Source organism: Acanthopagrus latus, chromosome 9, assembly GCF_904848185.1.
Source record: "Acanthopagrus latus isolate v.2019 chromosome 9, fAcaLat1.1, whole genome shotgun sequence".
Classification (NCBI taxonomy): Eukaryota; Metazoa; Chordata; class Actinopteri; order Spariformes; family Sparidae; genus Acanthopagrus; species Acanthopagrus latus.
Genome location: NC_051047.1, coordinates 20,719,738 through 20,732,687, shown reverse-complemented (window position 1 = coordinate 20,732,687; position 12,950 = coordinate 20,719,738). Strand labels below are relative to the sequence as shown.

At 41.8% G+C, this 12,950-nt stretch overlaps 1 protein-coding gene and 1 long non-coding RNA gene across 2 annotated transcripts; one reads left to right on the top strand and one right to left on the bottom strand.

The window, feature by feature from the left end:
- The first annotated feature begins 107 nt into the window (after window positions 1–107).
- Window positions 108–2,661, top strand: LOC119026405. The gene is made up of 2 exons (XR_005077139.1): window positions 108–282; window positions 1,491–2,661. It is a non-coding gene; the product is annotated as an uncharacterized LOC119026405 (long non-coding RNA).
- chpfa (chondroitin polymerizing factor a) lies at window positions 2,630–12,391 on the bottom strand. Its single transcript, XM_037110769.1, has 4 exons — window positions 11,777–12,391; window positions 9,108–9,672; window positions 5,921–6,103; window positions 2,630–5,745 (listed from the first exon to the last, which is right to left on the bottom strand). Exons 1-4 carry the CDS (start codon window positions 12,064–12,066, stop codon window positions 4,483–4,485), a joined length of 2,301 nt encoding a protein of 766 aa, XP_036966664.1. The 5' UTR covers window positions 12,067–12,391; the 3' UTR covers window positions 2,630–4,482.
- Window positions 12,392–12,950: the final 559 nt, after the last annotated feature.

Genomic DNA, 12,950 nt, shown 5'->3' with positions numbered 1-12,950 from the left:
ACCCAAAAATTGTAGTAATAATAATAATAATAATCATAATAATGATAATAATAATATACTTTCTTCAAATGAGCAGTTGATAAATAGCTGTTCATTTCCAGGAAACTTCTAGTTTTGCTGCAGCTCTCTTCAAGTTAGTTGCCTGCCGAGGGGAGGTTAGACGGAAACCTCAAAACGTTAAAACAGAACGATCAGCAGAGGTTGAACAACAAATAACTGTTTGGAGTTTCCTGGAAATGTACAGAGGTGGCTAAAGTATACACGTTCTTCGCTCAAGCAATAGTAAGTAAAAGTACCGATTCAACTTCTTCTGATTCAACCCTCTGAAGGAAAATTCTGCTGGGCATTTCTGTGCAACGCTAACTCAATCTCACCTCACATCAGTGTAAAATCAGTAGGATTTGTCCCAGCTGTACATTTTTTTGGAGTGTCATTACCAGCGCACCAAATAAAGACATTTTGGGTCAGTAAAGCTTTGTAAATAATTAATAATTGACCATTAAAAAGAGAGTAACAAGCCTGTTTTGTAAAATTTAAGGAGTAGAGAGTACAGATATTTGTGCTAAAGTACAGGGAGTCATTCAGTGGCGCAGGTTTGTTGGTCCAGGTGTGTTTGATTTGGGATTTTGAGGCATGTCTGTCTGCGGTGTGGCCTGATTGCGCCGTGCGAGTCCACATCCCTGCTTAAGACAGCCTCCCCCATTGTCTTGTAGGATTACCTGATGAAGGTCAAAGTACCGTTGTCGTCACTCAACTTAATCCTGCGCACCTGTCGATCTTAAGGTGTGCAAAATATGTAATCTGTGAAAGTTATCAGAAAAATAAAAGTACCAAGTACCTGAAAAATCCACTTAAGTAACAAAGTATCTGTACTTTGTTTCTTCCTGCCTTTGGAAATGTACTAAATAATTACCAGCTATCTATTAACTTATTGTAAAACAGCTGAATATTGTATTTATTAAGGTTTATTTTCTATACATTTTGAGGTAGTTATTGTTGTAATATTAAGGCAAATTCAAACCTGTGACTTGGTAATTATCACCTACATGTAAAATGAAGTGTTACCGACACGTCTCACAAGGTTAAAAGGAGACGTGAGGCATCTTAAAAGGTCTGTTTTGGGGACTCGTGACGAGTCAGACGTTCTTCGAAGAGGTATAATTATCTAGTTAGGATAAGTGAAGTGATTTTGTGTTCATTTCCTAAATGTTTTTTTTTTTTAATTCTACCTTGTGGACCCAAGTTGTCCTGAAGCACTAAAAAACATGCAGCACCAGTTTCTAGACGACTTGAAACGACTGCGTCCCTGTGTGGGAGGAGAAAGTCCTGGGACCGAACGTAAAACGAAGTACAAAATAATGACTTACAATTAACTCCCAGCTGCTCTGTAGTTATGTGGTTTTACAGCATGCCTCAGGGTAGCGCATACGGACCCTTGAAATAACTAAAGCTATAATTAAGGTCGCAACGTTTTCCCTGTTTTTACCCAGCCCAGACACAGGGAATACCTCGGCTCTGACATGAGCAGGAATGTTAACTGCAGTCCTTTCTGAGCAACATGCCGGGAAGAACGTGGATGGAGATAAACACGCCAGTTTGTATCAGAAATGTGATTGAAACTGTCCAGGAACGCCGCTCACCTCGACAAAATACCGACGGCAGATACTGATCCAGGACCTGTGCTGCGGCCGATAAACATGCTCTTCTGCTGACACCTAAAGGACAAACTGGATTCTGTAGCTGGAATACAAGAATGATTTTTTTTCTTACCTATAAAGAAAATAAAAGACAATAACAGCAAGATGTTTATATTCAAATATTCTTTATTAAAAATTACAATAATTCACAGTTCATTTGGGAATTACAGCACATATTTAAATGTGGTGAACATTTATTAAAACATATTGCTTTGGTTATACTAGTACCCACATACATAAAAATAATGTAAACCAACAGGTCCACACATCAAGGGAAATTTTTTAAAAGAAGTCTATGTATTTGACTGCTTTTTAAAAAAAAAAAAAAAATTTACTCAATTGAAAGTGAAATATACACATTTAAATTGTCAAACGACGTGATTTTCAAGGAACAAAATATAAAGTCAAATACAGTATAGGTTTCATTTGGTCACCAAAAAACAATGAAGTGTCAACTGCGGTGTAAATAAAGCTAGAAAAAGGCTTAAAAATAGAGTCTATAAAACATTTATACATGTACAGAGAATGTCATGAAAGCCTCTGTTAGTGCAGAAGTATTCAGAATCTGCATAATTCATCGAGAAATGACAGATAAATAAGTTATGGACAAAATACTCAGAGACTCCGCTCAGCGATGGCGGCCGTGTTAACAACGCGGGATGATTAATCTGCCACGCTCGCTTAAATTTTAAGATCCTGGCGTCGACAGGAAGCAACGACGACGCAGATCACCACAGTAACTTCATATTGTAATTCTCAGCCCTCCGTCTTTCACAGTGGTTTCTTGGAAGATTCAGTTTCCAATTTTGCACATTATTTAGTGTATTTTAAAAGAATCAAGGTGAACATTCATATTAATGTCAGCTGGAGCACTGTCGCCGTGAAAAAAACAAACCCAAAAAACTGCTCTCGTGAAGAAAGAGATGCGTTTGAAAATGAACGTACAAAAAAAAAAAAAAAAAAATCAACAAGAACTAACCTCTATAGTCTTTGTTCACGTGGCAGGAAACACTGCTGAGGACCACCGCTGTGGATGTAGCGTTTCCACCGTATACTTTCATCCAATTAAAGTTAAATAAAAGGACTTGCCTCAATTTTATGTATTTCAAAGTAATGATGAAAAGTGTCTAGTGTCAGCAGAATACATAAAAAGGTCTCTTGTCGAAACAAATTACAGTGTATTTACCTAACAATGAACAAAAAGCATGAGTCGTACTTGATGTAATGTCATACAGTATTGTGATAAACACACTGCTGGACTTGCAGCAAAATGAAAATTAAAAGTCGCGTCCTCCATCGGACATCCATATAGTTACGTTATCTTTAATATTGCACATTATAATACACTAATAACTTTCTGGTGTCCAGTACTGCTACCTCCATCCTCGCTCAAAAATGTAGAAAATGGCCTCCCACTGGAACTGCACTGCAACTGGGAGAAAAAGCGACCATTTTCTGGAGGCAGCGTTCAGTAACTTACAATATCTTTAACAATACAGTCCAAAACACTTTGGAACAACTTTAAAAAGTAGAAAACTGTCTGCTTTGCTTGGTGACGTGGAAAAATACAGAATACATTCGTCTCAACTTTCTAAACTAATTAAATTCTGCTTTAAAAAGTACCACTTCACTTCAATGAGGACAAAATGACACACCTCTGCAATCACCTCAGACATTCACCGAGGTGATTTTGTTTTTTTGCCCCATGATTTATATTTGTTCTTTGCCACCTGCGTGTAAATTTTCTTGCAGCATTTAACTGGAAAAACACTTGTCTTTAACTTTTCTATGACCTTTGAAGACTAACAGAAGATACTTTCAAGAAACTGCTTTGAGGCACTAACACAATCTGTGGATGGTTGATCATAATATCTCCACAAAAAAATACGATTAACTGACAGTCCATTTAATCCTCCCATCGAAACAGCCGCGCATGTTGTAACAACACCTAAGATTGATCATGAAAAAACATCCGCTGTGCATCACCTGAATGGGTGAACAGCGAAACTGTGTAACATCACGAAACGGTCACCATGTATAGTCAGTGTCAAGGCACAAATAGAAAGATGTGCTTTTGTAAATACTTGTAAAATCAGTAAATATCAAAAGCTCGATGTTTCAGTTCCCCACACAACCTGTGGAGCAATATATTAATACACATCTATTAGAGCTTTACATTGACGCTCTATTCAGCGATATCTGATATTATTATCAAATCAAAAGGACATTCTATAAAACGTGCTGCTCGTACTACCGATCCCACTGCGAGGCAACCGACACCCCTCTCAACTCGAACAAAACTATAAGCAGCTTTACCAGCACAGCATCTGAAAATCATATTCTACCTTACCCCCTCAACATGAACTGGCTGAACGGAAGACATTTCTTCCAGGAGTTAAAGACCCAAACCAGATTAAATCCCAGTGAATTCTGGAATAAGAGAGCGACTCGAGCCCTGTGTCTGCTGGATGTTGTAGAGAAGCCCGCCCTACGTCAAGGCTCTGTTTGTTCGAGTAGCAAAAAAAAAAAAACATTTGGTTCTAGAAACTCATCTGCACGGACAAGCATTGTAAACATTTAAGTACGGGTTTCATTCGGAATGTACTGCATTCATTTTCCAAAACTAGCTAAACCGAATGACCCTCGATGCACAGAGAGAAAAAAAAAAAATGGGGAATGTCAGGCAGGGTCACATAAGTGACCACAGCCCAAATCATGGACTGTCTTTAAGGGTCAACTTATAACACCAGCTCCTCAACACTCGAGCAGAAGTTCACCGGTGTTTTCAAGTGCTGTTTCCTTGTTCTTGCTCAAACAGCAACATGGCGAGCTGGGAGCGCGAGCCGAGACCCTCCAAGTTGCTCTGAACACATCTATGATATATGTCTTCACTAAGCCGAGGGTTGCAGGCTTGGTAGCTGTACTTCTGGTGCAACGCCGGCTCCACTGCCCTGAACACGTGCAGGCCCGAATACTTTACGAACATGTCGTAGATGTCGAGGGTCTCTAGGATCTCCTCGTTCTCCTGGACGTCTGTCACCATTCGTGTGCGTGTCGCCATGTAGTCAGAGTTGTAAAAACACGCTTCTTCAAATGCCTGACGGTCGAAATGTCCCGCATCCCTGACCAGGTCAACTGTGACCGGGTGCTCTTGGTTGTGATACGCCACGTCAGGCTTGAAGTCCTGGAAATGGACGGGGAAGAACACCTGCCAGTTATTTATGGAGTTCATGCGGCATCGGTTCAGGAATTCCGAATTCATGTTCGTGTTGGCGTTGGCCAGGAAAAACAGCGTGTCGACCGGGTGCTTCTTCGAGATGATGTCCATGAATTTGATCTGCGACGGCGTCTCCGTCTTCACACTTATCCATGGGATTTTCACTGTGGGGTATTTGCGTTCATATGCGTTTATCTGAGTCTTCACGCCGGCGAATATATCATTCTGGTTAACTTGCTGTGCCTCCACTGGGTCATAAATAAACAAGAACGTTAGGATGGCATTTTCACTGGTCTCGAAAGCGTTCGAGGCAAAGACTTCCAGGAAATGGTCGACGTAGCTCCGGTCCTGCAGAGTAAGCGGTATAATGATGTGAACCCTTGTGGCCTCAGTGACATAGGGCATGGGAATAATCTCAATCCGACTCAAAGGTCGCACCAGATGAACCCGTTTGGTAATGGAACGGCTGTGACCTTTCTGGTTTACAACCTCCAGCTGAAGGTCTAGAGTGTACTCCATGCCCCTGGTGGGGTCGAAGCGCCTGTAGCCATTAATCAGCTGCTGCTTCTTCAGGTGTAGGACAGGCTTGTACTTCTTGTTCAGCTCCCCCATGGCTACGTCAATTACATCAGCCACATCCATGCGATCGATGCCGCGTAGTTCACACTTCGGAGAGCCGTCGATGCATGAATAAATCTCCTCCTCTGTAAAGTATTCCCACTTCAGAACTTCAAAACGAGATTTGGGTTCAAAAGGTGGATTGATCCCCACAGGCCACTGGGCGCTTCGGTTGCCCTCAAAGGCAACCACACTCACGTTCTTTATTTCTGCCTGTGAAAACACAAGAAGCATTCTGATCCAGACAGCTGCCAACCCGTGACTTACACAACAAATACTGCGCTGAAACTGTGGTACAACAGAGTTAAGCGACTGGAGACTTCTCATTCAGGTTTCTAAGGTTTTTATTTTTGACTCAACTGCGGGAGACGCTTGAAAATCAGCTTACCTGCAGCTTAGCGATCTCATCGTAAGTCTTCTGGAGTTCAATCTCAGAGAAGAATCTGTGCAGCCGGTACATCTGCTCAGGGTCAGACACTGGATGGACGGTCAGAGCGTTCTTGAACTGCTCGCTCTGCTCTTTGCTGGGATCCGAGTTTTTTCCCAGCTCATAGTGATGGTACCGAAGCCCCTGAGAAGAAACAGAGAGCTCTTTTCACAAGACATCTTAAATCCAGCATGACAGAAACATGCCTTATGTTACTTCAAGTTGTCATGCTGCACTACTTCCCCTGAAACAAACATTACACTATCCACGCTATGCAGGCAGCGTCTTGGGCTCATCTCCATGTTTCAACCATAATTATACAGTAAAAACTCAGATTCCTTTTGTAAGAATAGAACACTATTCCCATATAACCACAGTTTTTGCTCATTTTCAGGAACTGTATTTGCTCTGGGAATAAGATGTTTTATCTTAATTAATTCTGCTACTTTTTTTTATTACCAAATTATGATCGGGTTAAGAAGTCTGGGAATTAAGGGTGAGTCCTGTACAAATGGCTGACAGTGTAACCTGAATCCCACTGCAAGACACAGTCATTTAAGATGAAAACAGAGTAACCACCTAAGGAGCTTGAGCGATTAAAAAAAAAAGTGAATCCAATCTGATAAAGCTATTAAAAGAACAAAGAACGGAGACACTGCTTAAACTGAGCAGCGAGGACACTCCGCCAACAGCTTCCAGCTTGTAAGTGGAACACTTAGTGAAGCATTGTCCATGGCTAATTGTCATCAATGTTCTCTCTTTGCACATAAATTGATGTCTGGCTCAGTGTTCAAGCTGTTTTCTTCAGCCACACCAGACCTTTTAACTTTTTCCCCCCTTTGCTCCACTCCCTTATCTAGGTGGGCTCTGTTGGAGCTCTTCTGGCTCAGGGCACTTTAGTTAGCCATGTAACTCTCAACTGTGTCACAAGATGGTTTCCTGCACTGGGTCACGGCCAAGGAGGAGAAAATGGAAGCACGGGACAGTGGAAATAAGTCGACAGTAAAATATTGGCCTGCGCATATATTTTATAAAGAAGCTTAAGGACACATTAACATGAACAAACATTCCAACAATGTATTTTAATCCACAAACTTTAGCAGGGGGACGAAGCAAACTGTGCCAAATGCAGCAACAATCACCTGAAAGGGCAGTAGGGCAGATCAGGGCTCCACAGAGCTTGTTTGACCTTAAATGCTAATGACATTACAAGAGCAGAGCATGTTGACCCACAGGGGATTTTCACACCATTGAACCTAAGCAAGGTTGAACCCAGGCTGTGCTCTGCCTGCCTGTTTACCTATTCCACGTTGCTGCTGGAGCTGTGGGGAGGGGGAAAAAAATGAAAGGCTAAAGGGTATTAGCAATCTACTCTGTAATATAAATACCACCTCTGTGCTAGCATGGTAATTACAGTTTTATATAGCTGCCTGTCAGTTTTAAGTGCCGTCCCGGAGGCAGAGCATGATTTCTGCAGTGACACTTTTGTTTTTCATGTCGAGGGGGAGAGCCCCCCGCTGTAACCTGTCTCACAACTGTTCTGACTGACAGCGTCCTCATTCATTTTAACTGCCGACGACCTCATTCTGTTCCCTTTAAAACGTCAAACATCAAGAGGCCAAAGGGTTGATTCGAGGATTAAAAATGTGTGCATTGTTTAAAAGAGACGTACGGCGTTGAATAAATACAACAGGGATAGACTGATATGGGTTTCATCAGGGCCGGTACAACTGTTGGTGATCAAGGAGACCAGTAGCCGATATTTGGAACCGATATACATTTGCATTAAAAATGAAAATCATGCCAAAATTTAGAATAATTATTATTGCAATGTAACTAAGTACTATTTACTCAAATATATGCCAAGTTCTATTAAGTAAAATTTTCAGGTACTTGTGCTTTACTTCCATTTTTTCAGCTACTACCCAATCACCAGAATAAATGTTGGTGATGAACATTTCTGTGGAAGTTTGTTTAGGTTAAATTTTATGTTGCAACAACGCTGTGCCAATGTTCTGGTTGGGTTTGGGATCAAAAGCCAAAGGTTCAGAAAAGATCGTGTTTTGGCTTAAAACACCTGCTTCGGTCGCCACAAACACGGCTGGAAATGTTTTTTGTGGCACCAAACCTGACTGGACGTTGTCTCCTTAAAAATGTTCTGTAGCTTCAAACAAATACAGAAACACAGTATTGAACTGCGGTCACTGGCTTGCAACCTACAAGCCTAAATGCAATGGTCTAACAACAAAGTTTTTCCACGTCCAACATGTGTTGCTGGAGTTTTGACCTCTTTTGACGCGGCCCAGTCACCAGAATAAAAAAAGATTACATTTCTGAAAATCACTCTTATGTTAATATAACATGTGTACGACCCTGACATTCATATTGGGAGGGGGCGGGGACTGTGGTGGAGTTATAGGCGAGAAGGCTGCCAAGCCACTGGCTGTGGTTTGAGACTTCGTTTCAACATTTCAAAGTCTGAAACCACTCGATATTTAAAGAGACCTAGGGACAGTTTCCTGCCATGTTTGTGGCAACAAAAAGAGATATTTTTGACACGCAACGGGTCAACTCGAGCGACTATTTTAAGCCAAAATTCGATCTTTTTCTGACCCTCATCAAGTGGGTTTTGTGCCTAAATGTAACACCAGATTCGATTTTAAACATTGTCTAGTCACCATATGAAATATAAAACTTGAACCCAAAGAAACACAAAGTTTCAACAAATTCCTTTGTTTTTTCAGAGACTCGTATTGACAAAATATATTCGGGTGATTGGGCTGATCTTTGTACCTGTAAATCAAATTTCCTAATAATTACTGACTATCTACATTCACTGTCATGTGGTTTGTTAAGTAGCCATGTTTGTGGTGTTTTAAACCAAAACATGATATTTTCCTGACAGTGTCTTTTTTGTGCCTAAACCTCACCAGAACATAAGCACAGCACAAGATAAAACAGGATACTAAACCGAAAGAAATGTCAAGTTTCAACATATCTGTGGTTTGCAACAGCTCACATTGCAACTGGGTTAACTGACATCGGAGTCAAAGTAGTGCATTCATAAATCAGTTTATCTTTTTGGCAATCAGACAAAAAAAAACAGTGATTCAGATTCTCGGAATTGCTAAATATCAGATCCTCCTACCTCATATTCACTGACACAGTTTGTGTTTGTGTAATCGATGATGCATCTTCCGAGCCACTCGTCGGGCCTCGCGCTCAGGATGTCATTCCGACAGTTCTCCAGGAAGGGCTGAAGTCGCAGGAGCAAGGTACGTGACAGGAGGTACCCAAAGCCTCCGTAGCAGTACTTCCCCTCCATCTCTCCGCCGATGAACTCCTCGGGACTGCCCATGTAGAGCTCTCGGTCCATGCTCAGGTGATCCACCAGGGATTTGATCCTGTCAGCTTCTGTGTAGGCGTCATCTTGGACAAAGTAAAACCAGTCGTACTCATTGATGTAATGGTCTAAAATGTATTTGATATTCTGGAACATGTTCCATATCAGTCTCTCATCGCCGTGAGAGACGACGAACATGCCGTGAGGGACTTTGCGGTTGCGCATGCCGGTGAAGAAGACAACGGTGTCCAGGTGGTGGCTAATGGTGCGATTGACAGCTACGCCCAGGGTGTTTATGGTGTTTTTGGATGTCAGGACCCCGACGAACAGACGCTCTCGCATCCCCAACTCTGTGCTTATGTATTTAGCCCTGAAAAAGACATCAAATAACTACTGAATAAATGTTGCTTTTAATCAATAAATACTAGAAGACTAACTTTCACCAACAATTCTCATACTTATCACACTAAAAGACAACGTTTTGACAATTTTGTTGCTGAGATTTTAATGTTTAGCTTATCAGATGACCCAGACACAATACTGTGGTTCTGTCAACCAAACTCCATGGGAATTTGGGATGATTTTGACTGCCTGGACATGCAGACAAACAAGAAAAACCGTTAACTACTTGGAAAAGTAAACATGCAAGGACTTGTAATGTGATTCATCACTGCAACCACAACCCAACCCAATTTATACACTATATCAACAGGATGTCATTGAATGCCTTTCATCAGAGCTGTAATGATTTATGGATTAATAGTTTTGTGGAGTGGTTCTCAAGGTTGGGCTCCTTGATGGGGCTCAAGCAAAAAGGGGAATGATTCATTTTCAGTACAAAGTAAACACAATTATGTATATAATGCCAGTGAGTACATTAGTTCGTACACTAAAGGCATCTGAAATCAAAATACTTTGTGTCATTTCAGTAAAGATGTAATACTTGACTTTGTTAAAGGTGCACCATGTAGTTTTGGAGGAGAAAGTTTCATAAGAAAAGGAAGATCTCATACTGTCTTGCTTTGTTTATATGTGGCGGACCCTGCCACATTTCTAGCCTCAAACAGTGTTCTGGGGACCTTATACTCACGAGAGAACAGCTTGATTATTCAGTAATGGAAAAAAGAAATATTTCTGAGTTTGTGTTATTACCTTGTTAATAATGTAGACATAACAATTCTGAGTTTGAATTCATTCTCACAAAATATATAGTGCCCCTTGAAAGTAGGTTGAACTTACTTGGACTAACAAGACATTTGAACACATCACTTTGCTCTGCAGATAGTTGTGGGGAGCAGTTCTCACTACTTTTTTTGTCATTCAATTAACTTAACAACTAACAGTCAGTTAATCAAGGAACAAGAAGTTTTGAATCGATGATGAAAATAAGATTTCTTCCTGCTGAATCCTGGATGCTTGCATGCTCACAGCTCTGGCCTCTGCAGGACTCGTCCACTGGGAAAAGTCGCTTTCTCAGAATTCAACCGCTTCTGGGCGTGAAGGCTAAACACTGAAACAAGGTCTCTATCCAGGAAATCTTGGAAAAGTCTGACTGTTTACAAAGAAAATGTGGGCCAGAGATCCTTCAGCATTCAGAGACATGGAGGAAAATATCTTAGCCTGGTTAATAATAGCTCAGTGGCTCCCAGGAAGGGGAAGAATTGATTTGACCGATAACATCAGGAAGAGAAGAATACTTAATTTTGGAGAAGAAATTCAAACTCTGAATTTTTATAATTAGAAACAAACTTCTGCAGAGAGAAATGTCATTTTCATTATCGATTAAAACTTTATTAACTGACTAAGTACATTGAATTGAAAGTCAAAAAGTAGTGAGAAAAGTTCCCCACAACTATCCAGAGAGCAAAGTGATGTGTTCAAAGGTCTTGTTTGTCCTAAATCCAAGTTAAGTTCAAATTACTGCTGTGTAGCTGTGTAGAAATTCAAAATCAGTTTTTTGATGTTTACAAATATTAATGAGTTAATAGGACAAAGTTAGAAATATTTAGCTTTTCCATAACTGAACAAACAAGCTGTTCTGAGAGGAAAATAAGTTCCCAAGAACACTGTCTGGGGCTGGAAAGTTGGCAGGGTCCGCCACATGTCAACAAAGTAAAACAGTATATTTAAGGTCAGTTTGCATAAAAATAAAATTCAGTCAAAGAAGATCTCTCTATTCTTATGAAGGTTTCTTCCCCGATACTACACAGTGCACCTTTAAAAATGAGTTACTTTGTTGTGTCCTATGAGTTTCTGTTATGTTGTCAGTGGGACAGGTGACACCTGTACACCTGGCACACAGTGGACCATCACAGTGGTTTTATGTAGTGAGGATGAGCCACACTGCGGCCTGCTGAGCTCTGTGTATAAGCCGTCTGTGTGTGTGTGTGTGTGTGTGTGTGTGTGTGCCTGTGTGTGTGTGTTATCAGCCTGTGTGTGCGGTAAAGTGTGTGACAGTCACACAACAAGCTCACCTGAAAACTTTCTTCGGGGCGCTCTGCTGCACTTGTTTGTACGGGACTATCCTGGGTTCAAAATCCTCCTCGGACTCGGCGTCGTTGACGGTGGAGATGGAGTTGGGCTTGCGGGCTCCCTTGAGCTGCCCGTCCTGCCCCAGGGTCACATCCCCCGCGTCCTTACCGTCCAGGTAACACGCTTGCTCCGTCCAGTTCACGCTCAGCAGGCTCAACGTGAACCCTAAAGAAATGCCTATCACCACCGGGCCGACCGAGCGCAGCACAGAAACAAACGCCGAGAATCTCATCTTGTGCGTCGGCTGGCTCCCTCCCGTCCTCACGGTCTCTCCCCCTCCACCGCGCCGCGTCGCTCCCACAAAAGCGTCCGAACAGGCTTTCTGGTGCGGAGCGGCTCAGCTGAGCATCGAGTCTGACGCCGAGCAGCTGTATCAACATCAACTTTGAGGGGGGAAGATGAGGGGTCTTCCTTGAACATTCACGCAGGATTCTTACGTGTCAGTCTAGCCCCGACCTGGCTCCTCCTCCTCCTCCTCCTCTTCCTCCCCCCCCGGCCAGCCGTTGGCATTGAGAGGCGGGACTAGTTCCAGACCGTGTGGAGGAATCCAGGCTGCGCAGCGCGGAGGGATATCCACACTGACTGACGGCAGGAAAATGCGAACTGGAACGCAGCCGCAGTGTGTTTACAGCAGGTGATGGGGTCGAGCCACACAGCTGTCACACACACACACACACACACACACACACACACACACACACACACTGCAATGACCTGTACCTTACTTTTTGTTAGTGACACTCACAAAAATACAGCTGTTAGCATGTTACAACTGGAAACCGTAAAAATCGTTAAAAGCGTGAAAAACCAAGTTTACACATATGAGGAATTTGCTGTGGTCAGTAGGTGCAAAACAACAAACAATGCTAAAGATACTTAAAAGACATAAAAGGTTAAAGGTGCGCTGTGTAGTTTGGTGGAAGGAATTTTAATAAGAAAAGAAAGATCTTTATTTACTGATTTTTTTTTTTTCATGCAGAATATTACTTTGTTTATATTTGGCAGACCCTGCCACCTTTTTAGCTTCAAGCCATACCGGGGCCATAATTTCCTTCTAAGAACAGCTTGTTTGTTAATTTATGGGGAAAAAAATATATATAATTCTGAGTTTGTAAT